The sequence below is a fragment of the Podarcis muralis genome, chromosome 12 (assembly GCF_964188315.1).
Source record: "Podarcis muralis chromosome 12, rPodMur119.hap1.1, whole genome shotgun sequence".
In the NCBI taxonomy this organism is placed as follows: domain Eukaryota; kingdom Metazoa; phylum Chordata; class Lepidosauria; order Squamata; family Lacertidae; genus Podarcis; species Podarcis muralis.
Window position 1 is genome coordinate 22,130,768 of NC_135666.1, and position 25,181 is coordinate 22,155,948.

Here is a 25,181-nt window from a genome sequence, read left to right on the forward strand (position 1 = left end):
CCCGTCGTGGGGATTCAAACCACCGACCTTCTGATCGGCAAGTCATATGCTCTGTGGTTTAACCTACAGCGCCACCCGTGTCCCTTCAAGGGAGGCTACCTTGGACTAATATGCAAACCAAAACATAGCTATCGTTGGAAATATGCACGTCTCTGAATCTTCTGGCGCAGTCCTCCAGCCAATGAATGTTTACAAAAATGCATTATATTGGGAAAGTTGCTTGCAAAAAAAAAAAAAAAAAAAAAAGTGTCTGTGTGTAGTGTCGCTCCAGGGCACTGTGTGAAATTTCAAACGGCAGCTTGCCAGCCTAGCTTCTGCCACCAATCAAGTTTGCAGCTGGAACCAGTCGTGGAATGCATGCTTTCATTAGTGCAGGGATGGGGAATTTGTGGCCTTCCAGATGTTGTTGGACTACCATTCCCATCATCCCTGACCACTAGCCCATGGGAATTGTAGTCTCACAACATCTAGGATGTTTTCATCAACACTGTTTTCTCATCCCTGCTTTAGTGTATCCTCCAAGATGCTTTCATATTCAGTGGGTGACGTTTAGTTAGATTAAAACACCAATTTTCTCAATTTCACCTATGTGTCCTCCAGGTTTTTAAGCCGACTTGATGAAGCTCTGTTTTGCTGAATCAATAGTAACCAATTTATTTTCTCGGGTACAAGGCTACATTTACTACCTTTATCAATGCTGGAATCTCCTCCTCTGTCTCCCTCAGCTTTCTGTAGTAGCAATGTGCACGATACGGGTCATTACCCAGAGATTGGGGTCAGTTCCTCAAATATCATGTTACTTATCATTGGCTCCTTCTGGGATCTTTTGTCCCATGCCTGAAAAAGGTTTAGCTGTGTCTTTAACCAAGGTCACCCTGTTTATTAGGACTGAGAATTCCTGTGCCTCTTGACAGTGAAATCCTTTTCACTGGCAGCAGAATGACTAAGCATGATTTCAAGTGTAAGGGACTTGTCTTGGTGTGCACAGGCTCCAAGACATGCCTTTTATCTGTATCTGTGCTTTTTAGAAATTCTTATCTGTTTCTGAGTTCCTCTGTGCTCTCTCTGCTTTGATTAGCGCTCCCAGTTCATGATAACGGATACTCTCAAAACGTTTATAGCGTTTCCTTCTGGCTAAAGTGGATGAAATGTACACACTGAGGAGTCCCTCCGTAGTGGATTAAGTCTGCCAAATATTTTCAGGGGATTTGGGGGGCAGGGGCAAGTAAAAGGAATTCACTTTTACCAGAAGCCTTTTTATTGGGTATTGGGTATAGTGGGTGAATCCAAGGGAAGATAAAAGACTGTTTATGTGTGCAACAACTGCGGCAAGAATTCTTTTAGCCCAAAAATGGAAACAACAAGAAGCACCAACGAAAGAAAAGCAGCAGATGAAGATGATGGGCTTTGCAGAACTGGCGAAGCTGACAGGAAAAATCCGAAACCAGCAAGATCAAGCATTCCAAAAGGACTGGAGTAAATTTATACGATATCCGAAAGATTATTGTAAGTAATGAACATCACTAGCAAGGTTGTCTGAAGACTTGTAATGAGAAATTCTCTACCTTTCTATATTTTTAGTTAAATTTTGAGCTATTTCGTAATGTGTGTAATTAGAATTGGAAAACGTACAAAATGCAATGACATAAAGGTTAATTTTGAAAGCCATGAGGCGGGAGGGACATAAAGTGGAGTGTTATGATGTGAACGTATATTATAAATTGCAATATATATATATATATATATATATGCAGGTTTTGGTGTCCTCGGGTGTCTTCCCGTGTAAAAGTTGGGGTGTCTAGGCGACGTTTCGACGAGGTCTCACTCGTCATCTTCAGGCTGGTGCTTTCGGCTTCTTGTTACTGGAACAGAGCAGGATCTCAGTGTTTGAGTTCCTATAAATACTGTTGAGGAGGTGTGGTGTATAGCCTCCAATGTTCTGGGCAGAGAGGAAGTTCCCAGGCTAGTGTGCCTTTTCTTCTTTTGTTCCTTAATTGCTTGAGGGATATCTTGAGTGATTTCTTGAGTGATATCCTGAGTACCACTTAGGTGGGTCATTAGGTGTGGATTAGTTGCTAAAGCCTTTGTGTCTTGACCTCTTGAACTTTGTGAAGAGTTTTTCTGAGAAGATGGCTGTACTGCATTTAGTTGTGCTCTGGCTTGGCTTCGTGTATAGGGGCGAGCTGTGGTTTTGTGGCCTGTGCCAGCCAGATCTGTGTAGGGATTGCAGGGGGGTGCAGCATCCGGAGGTGCCACTATGGTTTGGCTACTGGATGGTGTCTGTAATTTATCTGTGGAGAGGGTCTGGGTTTGGGTCTGGTGTGGTTGATTGGTGAAAAACTGGACAGCTTCCTCACACATCTCAACAGCCTACACCCCAAAATACAATTCACTATGGAAATAGAAGCCAACAACCAACTTCCCTTCCTTGACGTCCTAATCTACAAAAAAACCTGATGGCTCCCTAGGACACACTATCTACCGGAAAAAAACACACACCAACCGCTACTTACATGCACAATCACACCACCACCCTGCACAAATAAACTCCGTAGCCAAGACTCTCATCTCCAGAACCAAACGCCTGGCTGACAAAGACCACTTGACAACTGAGTTACAGAATCTCTCAAATGTGTTAATTGCCAATGGATACCAGCAAAACAGGGTTACGAAGCTAATCCAAAAAGAAACACCCCCCAAAAACCAAGACACAGAAGAAAACAATGGCATGGCCCTCCTTCCTTATATCAAGGGCACTACAGATAAAATTAGCAAAATCCTCCATAAACACAATATCAAAACAGCCTTTTGCGCCAACCAAAAAATAGCCAATATCCTCAGAAACCCCAAGGATAAAATCCAGTTGGAAAACCAAGGGGTCTATGAAATACCCTGCAAAGTCTGCCCAGCCACGTACATTGGACAAACAAACAGACGAATAAATGCACGTATCGCAGAACACAAGAATGCCGTCAAAAAAGAAGAAAAAACTTCCTCTTTTTTCCAACACATGAAAGAAACAGGACACGAAATTAATTTTGCAGATTCCAAATTGCTCTCTAACATGGAACATCACCACAAGAGAATAATCATGGAAGCCATCGAGATAGAGAAACACCCTCACAACATGAACAAGCGTGACGACACATCCCGCTTGCCAGACATCTGGAAATTAGCCCTCCCCACAAAAACTGACACCAGATCCAGAGGCACACAGAACGCCATCACCAATCAACCACACCAGACCCAAACCCAGACCCTCTCCACAGATAAATTACAGACACCATCCAGTAGCCAAACCATGGTGGCACCTCCGGATGCTGCACCCCCCTGCAATCCCTACACAGATCTGGCTGGCACAGGCCACAAAACCACAGCTCGCCCCTATACACGAAGCCAAGCCAGAGCACAACTAAATGCAGTACAGCCATCTTCTCAGAAAAACTCTTCACAAAGTTCAAGAGGTCAAGACACAAAGGCTTTAGCAACTAATCCACACCTAATGACCCACCTAAGTGGTACTCAGGATATCACTCAAGAAATCACTCAAGATATCCCTCAAGCAATTAAGGAACAAAAGAAGAAAAGGCACACTAGCCTGGGAACTTCCTCTCTGCCCAGAACATTGGAGGCTATACACCACACCTCCTCAACAGTATTTATAGGAACTCAAACACTGAGATCCTGCTCTGTTCCAGTAACAAGAAGCCGAAAGCACCAGCCTGAAGATGACGAGTGAGACCTCGTCGAAACGTCGCCTAGACACCCCAACTTTTACACGGGAAGACACCCGAGGACACCAAAACCTGCATTCCTGTACCCGTGAAAATCAACGAAAGCAAATATATATATATATATATATATATATATATATATATATATATATATATTTGCTTTCGTAGATTTTCACGGGTACAGGAATGCAGGTTTTGGTGTCCTCGGGTATCTTCCCGTGTAAAAGTTGGGGTGTCTAGGCGACGTTTCGACGAGGTCTCACTCGTCATCTTCAGGCTGGTGCTTTCGGCTTCTTGTTACTGGAACAGAGCAGGATCTCAGTGTTTGAGTTCCTATAAATACTGTTGAGGAGGTTCTGGGCAGAGAGGAAGTTCCCAGGCTAGTGTGCCTTTTCTTCTTTTGTTCCTTAATTGCTTGAGGGATATCTTGAGTGATTTCTTGAGTGATATCCTGAGTACCACTTAGGTGGGTCATTAGGTGTGGATTAGTTGCTAAAGCCTTTGTGTCTTGACCTCTTGAACTTTGTGAAGAGTTTTTCTGAGAAGATGGGTGTACTACATTTAGTTGTGCTCTGGCTTGGCTTCGTGTATAGGGGCGAGCTGTGGTTTTGTGGCCTGTGCCAGCCAGATCTGTGTAGGGATTGCAGGGGGGTGCAGCATCCGGAGGTGCCACCATGGTTTGGCTACTGGATGGTGTCTGTAATTTATCTGTGGAGAGGGTCTGGGTTTGGGTCTGGTGTGGTTGATTGGTGATGGCGTTCTGTGTGCCTCTGGATCTGGTGTCAGTTTTTGTGGGGAGGGCTAATTTCCAGATGTCTGGCAAGCGGGATGTGTCGTCACGCTTGTTCATGTTGTGAGGGTGTTTCTCTATCTCGATGGCTTCCATGATTATTCTCTTGTGGTGATGTTCCATGTTAGAGATATATATCTCTCTCTCTCTCTCTCTCCGTCTCTCTCTCTCTCTCTCTCTCTCTCTCTCTCTCTCTCTCTCTCTATATATATATATATATATATGGGATTCACTTTTCTCTATAATTCCTTGAGGGGACAGGGTAGTAGATAAGAGTATTGGACTAAGATTTAAACCCCCACTCAGTAATGAAGCTCATTGGGTGATCTCAGTCTAACCTACCTCACAGGGTTGTTGGAAGTGTTGAATGTTTGACATTTTATTATTTTGCTGGAAGCCGCCCAGAGTGGCTGGGGAAAATAAGCCAGGTGGATGGGGTATAAATAATAATATTATTGTTCTTCTTATTATTATTATAAAATGGGAAAGAGGAGAACTATGTGTGCCACGTTGAGCTTCTTGGAGGCAGGGCCGGATTTAGGTTTGATGAGGCCCTAAGCTACCAAAGGTAATGGGGCCCTTTCTATGTCCAGCTGTCCTTTGTCAACAACAAATTGCCACTGTTTCTTGTGTGGAATATATGCTATATGGTAATTTATGGACCTAATAGGTATCTAAAGCATAGCTGTCAACGTTTCCCTTTTTTAAAGGGAAATTCCCTTATTCCGAATAGGATTCCTCGCAAGAAAAGGGAAAAGTTCACAGCTATGATCTAAAGCCATTTGCACATGTTTCCATGCAACCAGTCCAAGCAGAATTTAGGCACCCTATATATGGAAATGAGCAAACCAGTGATATTTTAGGGAGCAGGCTAGCAGGCGGGGCCCATTACTTACATCATAGGAGCCTACACAACACAAAACACTGTTGCTGTATGTAGGTTTTATTTTATTTGTTTTTTATTTTATATTTTGGAAATGTACATCCAGGGTTTTTTTCTTTAAATTTTTTTTGGGGGGCCCCACAAGAGTGGGGCCCTAAGCTATAGCTTTTGTTTAGCTTATATGCTTGGAGGGAAGATGACATCTATAAATGGCAATCAATCAATCAATCAATCAATCAATCAATCAATCAATAAGAGGTGATTGTCAAATCTTGCTTGTCAATTTTTGAAAAAAGTTTACAGCTTCACAGCAGTCTCCTTTTCAATTCTGTGCATGCCCTATATGTTTTTGCTCCCCTCCCTGTTGACAAATGATAGAAACCAAGCACACAATCTTTACCAATTACAATAAAGTTGTGTCAAGTTTAGTGCTGCAGTAGCATTTTTGGGATTGCCACTGACAGCTAGGCACTTACGCAGTATAGAGGGCAAGCAACCCACTTACCTCTTATGACTGGGAGTGACAGCATTAAAAGCCAATTAGTTCATTCTCATTAAACTTATTGGAATGGCAACTTTATTAGCATTGCTGCTGCAGGAAGCTTCTCACAGCAGAACAGGCAGCCTTTTGTGGATTACCTATGTATCTCAGGGATGGGTGTTAAAATGGCCCTTACCACAGTCAACTCAGCTTTAGAGGTCAAGTTGCAGAATGAATGACAAAGCATAGCCCTGGGGCTTGCTGAGATCTGCAGAATATTTTCTTTGTCTCTTAAAGTGACATTGACAAAGAGGGAGAGAAATGCACCTTGAAAAATGAGGAACCACGGGCTCTTTTCTCAGGCATTTAAGAATGGGAACATGTGCCCCTAATTTCAGGATTGTGCCCACTTCAGTGAAATTGAAAGTAAGGAATGGGTGTAATGAATTCCACATTTTCAGGATGAAGAACTGATGAGATTTTAATGTCTCTTCGGTCCTAATTTAACCACTAAAAAGGTAAAGGTACCCCGTCGCAGGGATTCAAACCGCCGACCTTATGATCGGCAAGTTCTAGGCTCTGTGGTTTAACCTACAGCGCCACCCGCGTCCCAATTTAACCACTACCACCACACTAATGTCCAGATGGCATGTTGTACACACCTGAAAACAGACTTGAAATTACTGGTCAAACGGTTCTGTCTCTGGGCAGTTGTAAGGTGCCTTGAGAAGACCACCCCACTGCCAACCCTTTGGGGTAACAGGGTGGGAGGATGCCATTTCCCCCCACCTCATTCATTCCTGGGGTCCAAGCTCTTTTTTTGGCATGATGAACTTCTGACCTTCCAAATTTGGCCTGCACCCATTTCCCACATTCCAGCCACTGCAGTTTAACCCACACAGAGTTAGTTTCCCTGCAACCAATAGCCCAGTCAGTACAGCATGAAATTTGCGGGTTCGAGTCCCACGTTGGGCAAAAGATTTCTGCTCTGCAGGGGGGTTGGACTAGATGACCCTTGGGTCCCTTCTAGTTCTGTAATTCTATGATACAATGTTCAGAATTCTCTGAGGGCAAGAATGCACTTCAAATGCACTTTAAAAGTTCAGCATAGATCAGCCAAAAGGCTCACCTACATTTTTTGTGTGCCAGGCTGTTGTCAAATGCATAGAAGGTACATATCCTTGAAACAGACAAACAAAAAGATGGTGACCTAGGTAGCCAAATCTAATGTGGTCCCAGAATACTGGACTCATTTGGGCTCTTGAGCTGCATGGGGAAGTAACTTGTCCTGTGTGATGTATACCTTGTTCCTTTATTTTCATGATATACAATGGTATCTTGGTTCTCAAACTTAATTTGTTCTGGAAGTCCATTCCAAAACCAAAGCGTTCCAAAACCAAGGCGTGCTTTCCCATAGAAAGTAATGCAAACTGGATTAATTTGTTCCAGACTTTTAAAAACAACCCCTAAAAGAGCAATTTAACATGAATTTTACTATCTAACGAGACCATTGATCCATAAGATGAAAGCAAAAATCAATGTACTGCACTATAAAATAAATAAGACAGTATTGTAGATGATGAAAATTAATTTTTCCCCCTTTTCTTACCTGCACTGATGATAGTCATTGTTTGGATGGGGGGCTTTTATAATCACATAATCAATTAATCAGTAGCTGAACTGGGTTCCACACAGTCACAAAAACAAATTAAGTGAAAAAGCCTTAAAAACAAAAACGCAAAATAAATAGCAAAAACAAAAGTGCCAAACTTAATCAGTTTTGAAAGTCCTTTTGACTTCTGAAATGTTCAAAAACCAAGGCACAACTTCTGATTAGTGCAGGTGCCCCGGAAACAATAGCCGACAGCCACATTGGATGTTCAGCTCAAAAACTGGAACACTTACTTCCGTGTTTTCGGCATTTGGGAACCAAGGCGTTTAAGAACCAAGGTACCACTGTACTTATAAAACACTGGTTAATGCCAGAAATCCCAGGAGAGATTATTTCCCAGCTCTCCCCCTCCCCCGACCCTGTTTAATGTCTTTGTCACTCTGAAGTGTTAATAGCTCTGATGGAGGTGTAAATGGCTTCTAACTGGGCCTTTTGGGCACATCTGGCACAGTCATTGTTACATGTTTTAGACCATATGGGATTGTTCCTTTGGGGAGAACACCTTGATCTCCCACAGTCTCTCTAGCTTTACACAAGGAGGGACTGTTGCTATAAACAATTAAACGGGCCTGTGATTTTATTAACGTATTTTATTCTTGTTACAAACACTTCAAGACTTTTGTTTTTGGAAGCAACTCAGTAAACCTAAACTATTCCAAAGGGAGGGGAAGTTTGACCTGTTTACTTAACATGACACCCCACTCACTTGGCTGGGTACAGTGGTGCCCCGCAAGACGAATGCCTCGCAAGACGAAAAACTCGCTAGACGAAAGGGTTTTCCGTTTTCGAGCTGCTTCGCAAGACGAATTTCCCTATGGGCTTGCTTCGCAAGACAAAAAAAATTCGCAAGACGAAAAAAATTCTGGGTTTGAATTTCTGTGTGGTGGGTGGCTGGGGGAACAGTTGGGGAGGGGTTTGCAAGAATCTGGAAGCTTGTGCGGTTTTTTCCTGCATTTTTATGATTTTCTGTGACCATTGGGCCACTCTGCTGTTTTTTTTAAAAAAATTCGGGGTTTGAATTTGAAATGCTCTTTACAGAATGTGTGACTTTAAAGAGCAGTTAATAAACTCTTGTTGTACCAAATTTGGCTTTGTTTGGACTTTTTTTGACCATAGGAACACATTAATTGATTTTCAATGCATTCCTATGGGATTTCGTGCTTCGCAAGACGAAAAATTCGCTAGACGAAAAAACTCGCGGAACGAATTAATTTTGTCTTGCGAGGCACCACTGTATTTTTTTTGCCACTGATCATCTTGTCATCATTATGACACTCAGAATATAAGAGAGCAGATCGTCAAAAGCATATGCATGAGACCAGAGAACAAATTTCCTGGAAAGGTGTTCAAATTTGCATGCATCCAGTGAGAGAAAAACTTCTGGAAGATGTTTAGCGTATGGGGCTGCAAGTTTTAAATAATGGCACTCCCTTTGTCTGTGGTAATTGGTTACCATGTACCTGACAATACTAGGGAGAGATATAAACATGGGCAGGCAAACTAAGGCCCGGGGGCCGGATCCAGCTCAATCACCTTCTAAATACAGCTCACGGACAGCGTGTTTTTACATGAGTAGAATGTGTGCTTTTATTTAAAATGCATCTCTGGGTTATTTGTGGGGCATAGGAATTCGTCCACCCCCCCAAAAATAAATAAATTCCGGCCCCCCACAAGGTCTGAGGGACCCCTGCAAGGCAGGCAGAAATGCAGTAGGTGATGCTCTTCCTGTCATGCACGTGGCTATGCTGTGGTGGTGAAACTTTAGCAGCTGCATGTCAGGTAAAAATTAAACTAGTAAAGTTACAGGAGCCTTGCCGGGGAGGGGAGGGGAAGGTGACAAACATAGAATCATAGAGTTGGAATAGACCACAAGGGCCATCGAGTCCAACCCCCTGCCAAGCAGGAAACACCATCAGAGCACTCCTGACATATGGTTGTCAAGCCTCTGCTTAAAGACCTCCAAAGAAGGAGACTCCGCCACACTCCTTGGCAGCAAATTCCACTGTCGAACAGCTCTTACTGTCAGGAAGTTCTTCCTAATGTTTAGGTGGAATCTTCTTTCTTGTAGTTTGGATCCATTGCTCCGTGTCCGCTTCTCTGGAGCAGCAAAAAACAACCTTTCTCCCTCCTCTATATGACATCCTTTTATATATTTGAACATGGCTATCATATCACCCCTTAACCTCCTCTTCTCCAGGCTAAACATGCCCAGCTCCCTTAGCCGTTCCTCATAAGGCATCGTTTCCAGGCCTTTGACCATTTTGGTTGCCCTCCTCTGGACACGTTCCAGTTTGTCAGTGTCCTTCTTGAACTGTGGTGCCCAGAACTGGACACAGTACTCCAGGTGAGGTCTGACCAGAGCAGAATACAGTGGCACTATTACTTCCCTTGATCTAGATGCTATACTCCTATTGATGCAGCCCAGAATTGCATTGGCTTTTTTAGCTGCCGCGTCACACTGTTGGCTCCCCTAAAGGATGAAGCCTTTAGCTGTGACATATGAATATTTGCATTTCTGCCAGTTCAGCCATTCACAGAGTGAAGAAATCCTGACCACAAATTACTTGCCTTGTATTATGGGGAATTCAGTATGGTCAAACAAGCCTCAAGAGAAAGTATGGATTATCTGAAGCACAAACCATGTGCAAAATAAAGGGTTTGCATTAACTAGCACTCCATTTTATTCTGAAGTGGTGTGAGTCACCAGCAGGGAGGCTGGAGAGAAGGAAGCAGGAGGAATACCAGCTAGAGCATGGAAGGCACCCATATTGTCAGCAGCTTCATAATTCATCTCTGCCTGAGGTTCTGTACAAGGACAGAGTGAGACGTGGAGTCACTTGCCATTTTTTGTAAGTGCTATGATTTATCATCTACCTGTCAGGGAATAATTTGTGAGGCTGTTTAAGCTATCATGTGGTCTAGACTCTCAGAGAACACACACACACACACTGCATTTCCAGTTCAGAATTATTGTAGAAAATACCAATGACATGTTGCTCTCTGTTAGTCTTTTTCCTGCCCGTGTCCTCCTACAGTGGTACCTCGGGTTACATACGCTTCAGGTTACAGACTCTGCTAACCCAGAAATATTACCTTGGGTTAAGAACTTTGCTTCAGGATGAGAACAGAAATCGCGCAGTAGTGGCGCAACGGCAGCGGGAGGCCCCATTAGCTAAAGTGGTGCTTCAGGTTAAGAACAGTTTCAGGTTAAGAACGGACCTCCGGAACGAATTAAGTACTTAACCCGAGGTACCACTGTATTGTCCAAAGAAGTGATCGTTCTTATTGGATTAGGAGCACAATAAACACACAGATGGGGTGAAGGCTACATATTTTATTAAATAGCCCAAATAAATAGCCCATTGTCCTGCGAACCTTCTGTCTTTGGCTGCTGGGAACCCTATTAGCAACAGTTGTGACCCCTGAAGATGGATCAGGAACTCTGGCCGGTGCACAACACTTTCTGTGGCCTAGAGATTCTTACTAGTAAATGTCTTTGGGAGGCTTATATACCCTTAGGGTACATTCTTCATTTAGGAGGTTGTTTATGCTTTCTCTGAAAGGGACACGCTCAGCCCCAGGTCATGGTCTGCAGACACCTGATGCTGTAAGATTGCTGAATTGAAAAGTCTGGTCAATGCACAGGCCTGATCCAAGACATTTCTCTTCCTGAAGGGAAGAAGAAGAAGAGTTTGGATTTGATATCCCGCTTTATCACTACCCGAAGGAGTCTCAAAGCGGCTAACATTCTCCTTTCCCTTCCTCCCCCACAACAAACACTCTGTGAGGTGAGTGGGGCTGAGAGACTTCAGAGAAGTGTGACTGGCCCAAGGTCACCCAGCAGCTGCATGTGGAGGAGCGAAGACGCGAACCCGGTTCCCCAGATTACGGGTCTACTGCTCTTAACCACTATACCACACTGGCTCTCAAGGATACCCACCTCCCCAGTTCCACATACAGATGCCAACCAAACTTGTTGAATATTTCTTCAACATCAGGAATGGAACAATGTCCTCCAGCGCACCTGATGGCATCAGACTTGCTTAGGGGGTCTAGGACTGGCAACATGGCACCATTTTCATAGAATGTGTTACTAGTCCCCATTCCTCCCTATGGGCAGCTACCCATGGAGGTGCTAAAAAGTATGGCAAGCTGTCTCCCTAACTGGTCTGGGGGTAGCCCCTGGTTCTGGTGCAGCTCAAATAAATGCACCTCTGCCTCCCTCGTTCTCTTAGATTCAGGCAAACAGCTAGGGCAGCTTGGAAGGGCCCTCGTGCAAACACAGACGCATGCAATGGTTGAGGCCTATCTGGAAAGCTTAAAGCCTGCTTCACGGGAGATGGATGGAAGAAAAGGAAATGTGAGTTGACCCTGCCCATAGCTTGACCAATCGTGGCTAGGAACAGCTAGGAGCTAGGTGGAGTTTTGACTTGCAATGTTCATTTTGGGCTTCTCAGAAGGGCAAAAAGTGGGCAGTAGGAGGGCCTGCCTGCAATGGTGCCCACCTGAGAGGTGCCGGAACTGCACTCTGGCACTCTCCAGCTGAAAAAACGCACTGCTTAAGAGGCATACTGCATGCACCCCTATCTAGATAGGGGCAAGGCTGAGCTGATGATACCTGGTTACCCATTTTTAAAGAGATGATCTGATGATGCAGATGGAGATGAAAGGAGATCCTACAGGTTGTCCCACATGCTGCAGTACCCCTCTGCTTGCTCTTGGTGGTCAACATTGCTTTGTTTTCCTTCCTCTTTATTGTACTTGGCAGTTGGAGAATTTGGGAGAAGGGAGAGCAAACAGATGGTGAGCTTTGAAGATTGAATGCTGTGAGTCAGTGCTCAGCTAATGTTTCCATTTATATACTTCTCAATCCCCCTCCCTCTTTCCTCCTAGCCATTTCAAACCAGCTGTAACGATTCCTACCCATTTATCCTGAAGGGTGCTAATTAAGGCTGTGCACACACTTTGGATAATAGCATTGGAATTGGCTTAATTTGGGAGCAGAATCCAAGCCTTTGCATCTGCTTTAAAACAAAAACCCGACTCCGATTTTTGAAAGCTAGCTGCCCCAGCTGCTTTACCAACCATTTTTAATATTTGGATATTTACAGCTAGGAGATGGGAGAGACATTCATGCAGTTCACATTTCCATATGGTTTTAGAACCACAGATTTCCTGCACCCGACCACATAAACCTGACCACAAGGCTAAGCGGTAGGAGATATGCTGTGCATGGAGAAGACCCCCATGTTCAGTCCCCAGCATCTCCAGATAGGACTGAGCGACACCCCTGCCTGAAACCCTGGAGAGTCACTGGCAAGCAGTGTAGACAGCACTGAGATAGATGGGCCAATGGTCTTAGTGTAAGGTAGCTTCCTACGTTCCTAGCCCTCATGGTGAACACTGAACAGGGATGCCGGCAGTGTGTCAGGGCTGGAGTCAGAGGCAGGTCAGCACATAGAAGCAGAGGCAGTTGTCAGTGAAGTTCAAGGAAACAGCAACACGTCCCAGTCTGTCTTGCCCCTATAGAGCAGTTTCCAGGACTGAAGGTCCCTGCCTTCCACCCATTCTAAGGCTCCTCCTCTCCAGGATATCTCCCAAGCAGTCTCAAGCCTCTCTGACCTCTGTTCCACTCTCCTCACTATCCTGCATGTTCTTGGAAACCGGGGGGGGGGGGGGGCTTGTTAGCTTGTTGCAGCAGGAGAGGATTCTTCTGCAGCCTCTTGATTCCCCTCCTCTGCTTCAGCCACAGAGTCTGAACTGCTCCCTGTCACCGGTTCTCCCTGCTCACTAAACCCTGTTGCCCCTTCAGCATCAGGTACCTCCTCCCAATCTTCTTCCTCTGACTTCTCCTCAGTGTCCCACCACCAATCCCCAGGCTCTGGGCCTTCCTCCTCTGGTGTTTCCCTTGGGTATCCCCCTGGCTGGTACCTCCCACCACTCCTCTTTGTCCAGCCAGTCCCTGACACAGTGGCAACCGTGCAGACAAGCATCAAAATGGGGAAAAGGTTTTCTATGGGTCCATTACAATGAATGAGCTGAAGGCATATGGAACTTTACTGGAGATTGCTGTGGACCAAATGGGAGACTGGCTAGAAGAAGAGGAAGAGGAAGAGGAAGAAGAGTTTGGATTTGATATCCCGCTTTATCACTACCCTAAGGAGTCTCAAAGCGGCTAACAATCTCCTTTTCCCCTTCCTCCCCCACAACAAACACTCTGTGAGGTGAGTGGGGCTGAGAGACTTCAGAGAAGTGTGACTGGCCCAAGGTCACCCAGCAGCTGCAGGTGGAGGAGTGCAGGAGCGAACCCGGTTCACGAGATTATGAGTCCACTGATAGTGGAAGAAAGAAAGGCAATAAGAAGGAAGGAAGGAAGGAAGGAAGGAAGGAAGGAAGGAAGGAAGGAAGAGATTCCTTCTTAAAAGAAACATAAGTTGCCAAATGAGCTACAGGTTTTCCTCTCCTTTACAAAAAACACATTTTCTTTTATTTGTGATCCCACATCCCTTATAAGATAATGAAACAGGTAAACCACTTTATGTATATAAAGATAAGAGGGGAATCAAGAGCCTGTGACAGTGTCCCATTATTTCTGTGCTTATCACATTTAATAGAAAATGTGCTGAAGCAACAACCTGACAACGGGTGACAGCTGGAATAAAGCTCCCTAGTCCTCCTGACCTTTGGTGAGAGATGGCACAAAAGATGTTCCTGCTTCTTGCGATCTCCCAGGTCGGTAATGAAAAGGGAGGGAGGGGTGCGTGGAAACCCCCAGAGACATGTCAGCCACATTTTTACACTTTTTATTTGGGTTCTGAGTGACATCACAGATAAAATACTTTAATCAAATACAAGAAGAACAGGTTGCCATGTAGTTCTCCCCCCCCGCCCCCCCCTCCAGATGCAACAAACAGAGTTAACATGGAAAAGAAAATCCTGCTGGTGATTATCCACATGAAAACACCAGTTGAAGATCTCAGATCGGCACACACAAGTAATATCTATACGGACCGTAATTAGCTTTATTAAGCAAAGCAAACAAATGAATTTTTTTTAAAAAATCACATGCAAGATGTAACCCAGGCCTATAAATCCTCTTTGCCATTGCTCCCTGTACCTTCGCTGCCCCTGGGGCAACAGGAACATTTGGCTGGTGTGTTGCAAACTAGCTATTATCCCAAGTTTGACTGCCATGCAACTGTCCATTTCATTCAGTGGAAGTCGCAGTAGCACCAACTAAATGGAGATTACACAGCAGCAGAGTTTGCTGGGTGGTCCTCAAATGCCCTGATTCATGGAGATCCTCTGGCTGCCCTCCCCCCAATCCTGCGGCTGTTCTCCTCCAGTGAAGTGAATGGAAGGAAGACGCCATTATGCACAGAGGCCTCTATAGTCTCTGCTGTTATCTGAGTAGGGATCTCATTGGCAGAGCTGTTCACTTTCCAACTCTTAAGCGTTAAATGTCTAGAGTTAAACATCGTTTCACAGGAATCAGCTTAGGGTGGAAGAGATTGTGATCCGAAGCAGGTGAGCAATAGAGAAACTAGAACGGATGCAGTTCTTACAATATCAAGGTTCAATACCGCTACCACACAATTAAGGACGGCTCAGTTAATATATTGTACAAGCTTATACAGCGATACATGTTTGATTGGCAACACTGTACAGTTTTAAGTCTAAAGTGCACAGCCTCAGTCCGAGGTGACAAAAAAACAAATGAAACCTTGCTATCAATATAATTTAAAAGGCAACACAAATTACAGACACAGCTTCATCTCCTCGCTCTTCTATTTTGCAATGCTACAATGAGCCAGTACCAAAAAATTTAAGTATTTTCAATCAATTCTGACGACATCGCACTGGTTTACTTCAAGTATTTTGAGAGAGCGTAAAACAATATTGCTTTACAAACCCACGTGGCCATGTTGATCCTAGTTAAAGCTAAAACCCAAAACTTGGCCAGTGTTATAAGTAGACACAACTCCAAGATGTGAAATTCAGGTAGATGGAATTTTCCTCCCTCCTTCCCACCCCCACCCTGCCCGCTTGCAACATGGCCTAACTTGCAAGTGTAAAGTCTTGGTGGGCCTTCAATATGCCATAAAAATGGTCCTCATAATCAGAAGAGGTGCCTGAAACTGCAAAGAGGTAAAGCTAAAGTGCTTTATGTGTATTCGAAGGTATTTCCTTCATATCTTGCAACCCTCCATCTCTGCATAAGTGCAGAGAGTGGCTTGAAGGAGGACCAACAGCCCAGTCCAAGATCTTTCGTTGCCCGAGGCAAAGCAGCTGGTGCTTCTCCAACCCCATGTTAGTGTCAAGGTGCATAGGACCCATGACTGGTCAAGTTATTTTGGTACCTGAGGCAGAAAAAAACCAAATTCTCTCTTGCCTCCCTGGTTGGGGAAAAATGCAACCATAATAAATTAAAGAACAAACCAAATTGCTGCCCTTTCATGGCACTGGAAACTGGCTGCCTCACTCTGCCTAATGGCAGGGCAAAAATTATATAGGGGCTTCTGCAGCTATGTCACCTCACGTTGAATCTTTGTATAGAGGTTGGATTGCACAAAGGAATTCTGGTTGGCTGCTTTGGTGAATTTTGGCCACATGATTCCAAGATTTACTCCACCCCAAAGCTGTCAACCCAGCAATTTGGCTCCCTCACTGGTAAGCCCTATGGTTTGGTCTACTTATGTTAAGAAGTTTTAGGCTTCCTTTAGCTGCAGCTCATTAAAATGCTGATGGCACAAGCAAGTGATCTGAACTTTGACCTTTTAATTATTATTATTGAGAAGACTCCAAATACAACGCCATGTTAAGTCGTGGGTAGCACTTTCAATGATGATTGTGCGTCTGCTTAGATAGGCCACTTGAGAAACATCATAAAGATTTTATAATTTCACTGTCATTGATCTTGTGTTGTTGTTGAAGAGCTGCAGTAATCTCTTGAGGTTTTTGTAGTACTAAACTCTGGAGATGTAAAGTGACAAGCAGAACAGAGACATTTCTGTTGGATAATTTATGTGGGCTTCTGTCTCAAAATAAGCATTCAATGCAATTTCTCTGAAGGAAAATAAAGGATCTTAATATCTACTATTACTATTTTTTGCCCCTGCAGTCTTCATAACCCATAGAAAATAAAAATCTATATTTTACAAAATAGGATCTTTTTAATATATATAATATATATATATATATTTCTTTTGTAAAATTATATGTAGTTAAATACATCTGAAATGTATGTAAATTAGAAATTCTGTTCTAATATACCAAGAAAAAAAGGCAACATTTCTTTATTTGAAAGCATTTTCTGTTTTATGCTTTACAATGCCCCTCACTGTGTTCTGTGACTGTCTGGGGGCAAATTTGGCTACGTTTAATGCAAACTATCACTTTTACTAACTGTACTAAAATTTGGAGGGTGGAATCATGAGCATTTCATTATTCTGGATTTGTTTGAATGCAGCCTTTTTATATTTTCTAATTGGGAAATATTCACAAACTCAATGGGGAAAAATACTTTTAAAGAGGAGCAATGTTCTTAAGTGTTAAATTGCACTCTACTTTGACGGCACAATATAGAAATAGATTCACTTTGGAACAAACTACAAATACATTCACCACAGTTTGTGACAACTTAATTGTCTACCTAGAGAGACATTTCAGAAGGGTCTGGAAGACCACACAATTATAAATCCTGCCCAAGGCGCTCTATTTCCTCAATCAGGAAATCAATGTCTTGGTGAGCTGCTGCTGGATTGGAGATCACCATGCGGAAAAAGTTGACCTTGTCTCCCAGGGGCTGATAGCTGACCATTGTGGTCCCATACTCCATCATTCGGGCTTTAATAACTGGAGCCACCTTCACAGACACAGGATGAAAAACAAAATTAATATTCTACTGCCTCTGTTCTGAGCATATTCTTAGGGGCAAGCTAGACATGCGGTCCTCTCCCTATAGCATCCAGCAGAACTCACCTGTATCACAACATTCTGTTGCTCTCCCTTCCCCTGCCACATCATTGGCTGACCTGTGTTCTGATGTCAAAACATTCCGTGTATCTCCCCTCCCGCTCAACATTATTGGGTGACCTGTGTTCTGATATATGACCACATTCTATGTCTCTCCCTTCATTGGCTACCACTTCTTGGGTTTACACCAGTGTAGCGTTTGTCCTACTTGGCTCAGCAACCAACCCAAGCTCCCATAAACTGTGCAGCCTTGTGCAATAACTGCATCAGGGACGCTCTTCAGTTGCAAGGGATCTGAGTTCATGCTGGACATCTGGCCACCAATGCCGTTTAGGGATTGTCCGCATTGGAGTTTACTGTGTGTTTGCAGCTGTTTGCATCCCCATTTAATTTGTGCAGTCCACATGATATTACCCCCAAACAACACCAGTCTCAGTGCTTTTTGCCTGTAAATTGAGTTTCCCTGATACAGAGATACTGAGTCAACAAATTAGAAAGCAGGGACAAACACAGAAGGGAATGCTGGCAGGTATGAATGGGAAAGACCAAAACTGCTGTTCATATGCAAATGCATATACCGTATTTTTTGCTCTATAAGACTCACTTTTCCCCTTCTAAAAAGTAAGTGGAGATGTGTGTGCGTCTTATGGAGTGAATGCAGGCTGCGCAGCTATCCCAGAAGCCAGAACAGCAAGAGGGATTGCTGCTTTCACTGTGCAGCGATCCCTCTTGCTGTTCTGGCTTCTGAGATTCAGAATATTTTTTTTCTTATTTTCCTCCTCCAAAAACTAGGTGCGTCTTGTGGCCTGGTGCATCTTATAGAGCGAAAATGTGCAGGTGTGGACTAGTCTGGTCTCATTTGAAAAGGGGGAAAGTGCATTCTGTAATAGAAATGGGCACATTGTCTTCTTTTTTTTACCTTTGAAAGACGGTTCATTCTTTCTTCATTATCCTCCATATTTCGTAAACTGGGAGGCACATACCAGAAGCAAACGTTTGTGTGCTGAGGCTAATGGAAAGAAAATAACATCTTAGATTGCACGAGCAGCTCAGTTGCCACAAGGTCCATGCGTTCCCCTTTCCCACACATAGCTCTGCCTATGACACCGGATCAAGAGCAGAAAACAACCCCAAGCTTGAGTAGGGTGCTGTTTCTCAACCTTTTAGAACCCCAGCTCCTCCACTGATAAATTTAGGCTGCCGTCTCCAGTATAAATTCCTAGGGAATAAGCCCCATTAAACCCAGTGAGAAGTGCTTCTCAGTAAACATGCACGGGGTCATGCTGTTTACTTATTATCTGCACTCAGCAGTAGCAACAGGTTGGATTTAGAATATGCTAGTTAAACTTGTTTCCCATTGAAATGAATGGGTATTCACATAGCAATGATTAACTTTTTAATTTTGAAATGTTTCAGGTTTCAGGTTATGAAACTTGTAGATTTCAATGGGACCTAAGTGCAACTCAAGTATGTTGGATCCAACCTAATGTGTTCTAAGGAATATGGCAGGGATAATAGATACTGGGAGAAGGTGACGGGAGCATATGCTTGGAACACACAATGTCTGAGCTTCAGTCCCTGGCGTCTTCACTTAAAAAGATCTGGCAGCAAGGGTAGGAAAGATCTCTTCTTGGAGCCCTAGAGGGCCACTGCCAGTTAGAGGAGACTGAGATATAGTAGGGTTTCAAGAGCAGACTTGATTTTTCCTATGGATTCCTTTAATTCCCTAGGTGTCTATAGTTTGACATCAATTAGATCTACAGTCAAACCTCGGAACTTGAACCATAATCTGTTCTGGAAGACTGTTTGACTTCTGAAACGTTTGAGTTCCAAGGCGTGGCTTCTGATTGGCTGACAGCTAGGTTTTTGCATAGCCACATTGGCCACTCAAATTCTGAGGAACATTCGAAAACTGGAACACCCACTTCTGGGTTTTTGGCGCCCGGTAACTGAAACATTCAGCAACGGAGCTGTTCGAGTTCTGAGGTTTGACTGTATTACTTGTGGTGCCTGTACTCAGAAGGTCAGCAGTTCAAATCCATGCAACGGGGTGAGCTCCCATTGCTCTGTCCCAGCCCCTGCCAACCTAGCAGTTCGAAAGCACACCAGTGCAAGTAGATAAAAAGGTACTGCGGTGGCGGGAAGGTAAATGGTGTTTCCGTGTGCTCTGGTTTCTGTCATGGTGTTCCATTGCACCAGAAGCAGTTTAGTCATGCTGGTCACATGACGCAGAAAGCTGTCTGTGGTCAAACACCGGCTCCCTCAGCCTGAAAGCGAGATGAGCACCACAACCCCATAGTCACCTTTGACTGGACTAAACTGTCCAAGGGTCCTTTACTTTTTTATGCAACAGGGAATACACATATGTATTCACTGGGTTAGATTTAAAACCTAAGAGCATAATACGAGCTAGCTGGATTAGGCCAATGGCACAGTGCCAACCAGATGCCTATGGGAAGCCTGCACTCTTGTCTTCCTGCTAGGCAGGAAGGCTGATTGATGTTCTGGCCAATTCAGGTGCTCTCTGGGCTCCTTACATTGATCTTGCAACTGATTCATAAATCAGCATGGTAATCATTCTGCTAGTGCTTACGTCGATTCCTTCTAGCACACTGGGCGGGAAGATTACTTGACAAACAGTCCCTTGGTAACAGTCTGATCTCTATGATTAGCAAGTACAGGGCAGACTTTTTAATCAATAAAATCCCCAATCTATAAAATGGTGTAGTAATAGATGTTCTGGAGCAGTGCAATCCCAATGCACTTTTACTTGGAAGTCTGCCTTTCTGTGTTTGGTGATGCTTACTCTTAGGTACGTGGGTGGCGCTGTGGGTAAAAGCCTCAGCGCCTAGGGCTTGCCGATCGAAAGGTCGGCGGTTCGAATCCCCGCGGTGGGGTGCGCTCCCGTTGCTTGGTCCCAGCGCCTGCCACCTAGCAGTTCGAAAGCACCCACGGGTGCAAGTAGATAAATAGGGACCGCTTACTAGCGGGAAGGTAAACGGCGTTTCTGTGTGCTGCGCTGGCTCGCCAGATGCAGCTTTGTCACGCTGGCCACGTGACCCGGAAGTGTCTGCGGACAGCGCTGGCCCCCGGCCTCTTAAGTGAGATGGGTGCACAACCCTAGAGTCTGTCAAGACTGGCCCGTACGGGCCGGGGTACCTTTACCTTACTCTTAGGTAAGCGTGGAGGGATTTGCTTTTCAAAGCTATGTTAAAATAAACACACACACCTTTCCCTCAATCACCAGCTCAAAGCCTTCTCTGTTCTTTATTTTGTTGTACAGGTATTCTGCAAGTTCCAAGCATTTGTCAATGTGTGCTTCAAATCCTACAGTGCCCTTTGGAGCAAAGGAAGAAAGAGAGAGGAATGGAGGGTTAGGTTTGTTAAATGTATATATCGCTTGGCTACAAGAACCCCTGAAGCAATTTATAATCAGAAGAGAACAATATATATATTTTTTCTGATTTTGGAGGATGCACGGGGGGGGGGGGGGGGAAGCATCACAGCTGGCACTGTTTTAAGAAGAAACTAACACTTGCCTTGTTTGAAACCTTATGCAACAGATCAACATATGACCTGAAGGGTGCTGCTTCTCTAATATACAGCAATCTATTAGCAGGGGATGCTGGAGGTCTCTGAATTGTATGGGGATCAGAAATAGGCTACCGAATTGAAGATCACAAATGGGAGGGTATCTGCACCACTTCCCTCCTTAAAACCCTCTCTGCTCACTTACAGGAGGCCTCACTCAAGGTCCTCCTTAAAAAGTACCAAAAGCAGCAGGCTGCATATTGTATTTATTATTGCTCAAGCTCCTGGAAAGTTCTGGGCAAAGATTTCCTATTGAATCCAGTAGGGCTTCCTTCTGAGTAGGCATAGTTAGAATGCATCCTTTTGTGTTCTTACTTATGTACAGAGATCACAGGACATAAACCTTTAATTTCACAATTTGAGAAATACCGTATATGAATGTAGTCAGGGTGAAACTTGATTTAAACCATCCTCTTCTTTTCCTGAGTGGATAAACACCGGTCCTGAGAGATCTGCATGGGCTCCCAGTATGTTTCCAAGCACAATTCAAAGTGTTGGTGTTGACCTTTAACGGCCTCCGTCCTGTATACCTGAAGGAGCGTCTCCACCCCCATCGTTCACTCCCACTGAGATCCAGCGCTGAGGGCCTTCTGGTGGTTCCCTCATTGCGAGAAGTGAGGTTACAGGGAACCAGACAGAGGGCCTTCTCGGTAGTGGCACCCACCCTGTGGAACACACTCCCTTCAGATGTAAAGGAAATAAGCAGCTATCCTATCTTTAAAAGACATCTGAAGGCAGCCCTGTTCAGGGAAGTTTTTAATATTTAATGCTGTACTGTTTTTAACATTTGATTGGGAGCCGCCCAGAGTGGTTGGGGAAACTCTCAGCCAGATGGGCAGGGTATAAATAATAAATTATTATTATTATATATTATTATTATTATAAAATCAATGAGTTAAATCACCTGGATTTCATTCATTCTGTCGGGCCTACATAACTCGTGACCCACCAGCTCTGTGTTGTGGTGCTGCTAGGTCCTAGATCATTCCCTTCATTTCCTCTTTTTTCATCCCCATATAGAGAAACCAGGAGCTTTATGGAGCAGCTGTAAGGCCTCTATAACTGGGACATGGTGTGCATTTCTTTGTTGGATCAAAAATGATGCACACCTGACTTAAAGCAGTGGCAACCTGGTTAAGGTTAGCTATAAGATGATGCCAACAATGGGTGGCAAAAACATCTACAGCCGCATGAAATATGTGTTTCCTGCAGGCCATGGTAGTAAATGAATTTGTTCGTCTTAAAGGAAATCTTGGGGGAGGCATCTGAAACCACTCAGCAGGAAGCATTATATTTGGCAATATTTCCAAACTGCAAAATAAGCTGGTCCTCGGAGAGTCTTTACAAATATGCCCCTAGAAAACAACAGATTTATAATTGGTTTCCCCACATCAATATTACGCCCGCTCCTAATTGCTGCATAAAATGGAAGCAGGTGTTCTAGTCACAGTTTTGCCATGTCTAGTTTTAAGAATTCATACAACAAAATCCTCTTGTCGTTCTCGAAAGCTTTTAGCCTGATTACGCTAGAACAGAATTGTTAGGCTGCCAAATTGGCTGGAGTCGAGGTGCAGCAACTGCTCCATGATGTCACAGGCTCGAAGCTCGAAAGCGGCACTCAATTCCTCATGGCTGAAAGGTGAATTGCCAATTATTATTCATTTGTTCACTCCCAGGTTTGCGCTTTTTATTTATTTCATGCACAGAAAGCTCGTGTTAGGGAGGGCAGTGGCTTACCCAGAGACAGCTCTTGTAGGAATGCTCAGCCGCAGTTGCCTAGCAACCTAGCAACCAGCATTTACGTATTTAGCAAAAATTCTTAATTGCTTTGCATTCAAAAGAATCGCAAAGCGGTGTACAAAACAGAACTCAAACGCAATACAATGCATTTATAATGAAATAAAAAAACCCCTATTAAGATATTATGCTGTTCAATCAATAATGCTCACAATTACACACCCATCTATATATACCTCAGTACAAAATCCCAACCAGTCACTTGATATGGCAAAGGTCCCATTCATACTATGCATTTAAAGCAGCACCAGGCCACTTTAAACAGTCATGGCTTCCCCCAAAGAATCCTGGGAACTGTAGTTTGCTAAGGATGCTGAGAATTGTAAAAAAGCTAATAAGTTTAATAATATTGCTAATAATAATAATAAATAATAATAATAAATGATGATGAGTCACTCTTTCCAGGAAACTTTGGGAATTGTACCTCTCTGAGGGAAATAAGACAGCTACTTTCCCCTCTCTTTTTCTGACTGCCTCGCTCCCTCTTCCATTGTAAATACTCACCTTTGCCCTCCACATCAGCCATAGCTTGAAGACATCAACATGGCGCCCACATTGCAAGGCTTTGTCTCCAGTGTCGTATGACAGGTCGTAGTGCTTATCTTGTTGAAAGAGGTAGGAAGCGTGCATTTGGTTACAGCTTTGCATCAGGCCCTTTAAAGAAGCAAACACACTCTGAAGGGCAAGTGGAATAACAGGGAAGTTTTACTGATTCAGGAAAGCACTTGCAAACAATTCCCCATCCTTGGCTGTGCTGCAAGGAACAGTTGATGTGTGTGTGTGAAGGCCTCGTAACTCTTTGACTTTGTAAGTAGAGGAAGAGTTTGGGTTTGATATGCCGCTTTGTCACTACCCGAAGAAGTCTCAAAGCAGCTAACATTCTCCTTTCCCTTCCTCCCCCACGACAAACACTCTGTGAGGTGAGTGGGGCTGAGAAACTTCAAAGAAGTGTGGCTGGCCCAAGGTCACCCAGCAGCTGCATGTGGAGGAGCAGAGACGCGAACCCAGTTCACCAGATTATGAGACTACCGCTCTTAACCACTACACCACACTGGCTCCCTAAGGTTTCCTAAGCAAAGGATACAGGCTCCAGTGCTGGCCGAAGGGGCCATCAGTTGTATCTTTAGACTATATTATGAAGTCAAGAGCATTATTTTCGTCCATGCTTGTGGGACACCTTTGGGAGAAGAAAAGGGTAAGAAGGAGCAAACTCTACACAAATCTGGAGTGGAGTCCCTAAGATGAAGTCTTGTACGCCTCCTTCTGGAAATTCCTGCAGCCAAGCTGGTGCCAAATGTATTGTTCTGCTTTCCTCGTGACCACATCAGCGAGGCTGAGAGGGCAGCCCAGGCTCCATACACATAGCCCAGATTTGCTTGCAACATCATCACATAAATATATTCTTGCCATTATAGCTATTACCCTTGTCCCCAACTCTATAAACAATTCAGCTGAATATGTGCTATTTTCTGCTTCACCTCCTACCATGCAGCCCCCAGGCCAGAGGTAGCCAATGGGGCACCCTCCAGAAACTGTTGTGTTCCAGCTCCTATCATCCCATGCCAGCACAGCCAGCGGTCAGGCATAATGGGAGTTGTAGTCCACAACATCTGGAGGACACCATGTTGGCTTTTCCTGCCCTGGCTGCTGTGAAGATGGGAGTACCTAGTAACCAACTGTGCATCGCTGAGCTCTTAAATCCACAGTAAGGAAAGGCTTTCCAACCTTTTGGAAACCCCATTTGCTTCTCATATTTACTTGTCTGCTAAAGTAGCATAGTGCCCCCATCACGGAATCCCCCATAATATTCCATACTAGTTGGGAAAAGAAAGATAGGGTGAAGGAGCCTTACGCTGCTGTGGAAGGAACTGGAGGAGGAGCTTTGGAGAGCAGGAGAAGGTGGAGAACATTAGTCCTCACAGCAAGAACTATTGAGAAGGGTTCCTGTGACCAAGCTGTTTTGTTTCTCTGAATAAAGAGTTAACTTCACTGCCATTGGGTGCTTTTTGTTTTACTGTTGATCTATGCCTGACTCCACCTCCTGATATCCCTATTTCTAGGCAACAACCACTGCACCCATTTTTTAATTTTATTTTGTGATTTCAGGTTGACTACAGATTTTTTATTATTCTTTTTTTAGGTGAAAGATGTCAATATGGATGTAAACATACCTCTTCTCGTACGAGCAGAGCGGAGCACTGCAGCGGGACCCCCATCATTTTGTGTGGGTTCCATGTCACAGAATTGGCCCTAGAACA

The 25,181-nt window shown here is 44.1% G+C and overlaps 1 protein-coding gene across 3 annotated transcripts in view; it reads right to left on the reverse strand.

Annotated features, from left to right (window-relative positions):
* Positions 1-16,805: 16,805 nt before the first annotated feature.
* Positions 16,806-25,181, reverse strand: part of GAD2 (glutamate decarboxylase 2) — a 35,384-nt gene continuing 27,008 nt past the window's right edge. For all 3 annotated transcript variants that reach the window (XM_028750774.2, XM_028750773.2, XM_028750775.2), the window contains 5 exons: positions 25,095-25,173; positions 23,428-23,577; positions 20,765-20,872; positions 18,455-18,544; positions 16,806-17,425 (listed from right to left, as the gene is read on the reverse strand). In XM_028750774.2, coding sequence (XP_028606607.2) covers positions 17,252-17,425; positions 18,455-18,544; positions 20,765-20,872; positions 23,428-23,577; positions 25,095-25,173 — 601 coding nt within the window. In that variant the 3' untranslated portion in view covers positions 16,806-17,251. The remainder of the gene's footprint in view (positions 17,426-18,454; positions 18,545-20,764; positions 20,873-23,427; positions 23,578-25,094; positions 25,174-25,181) is intronic.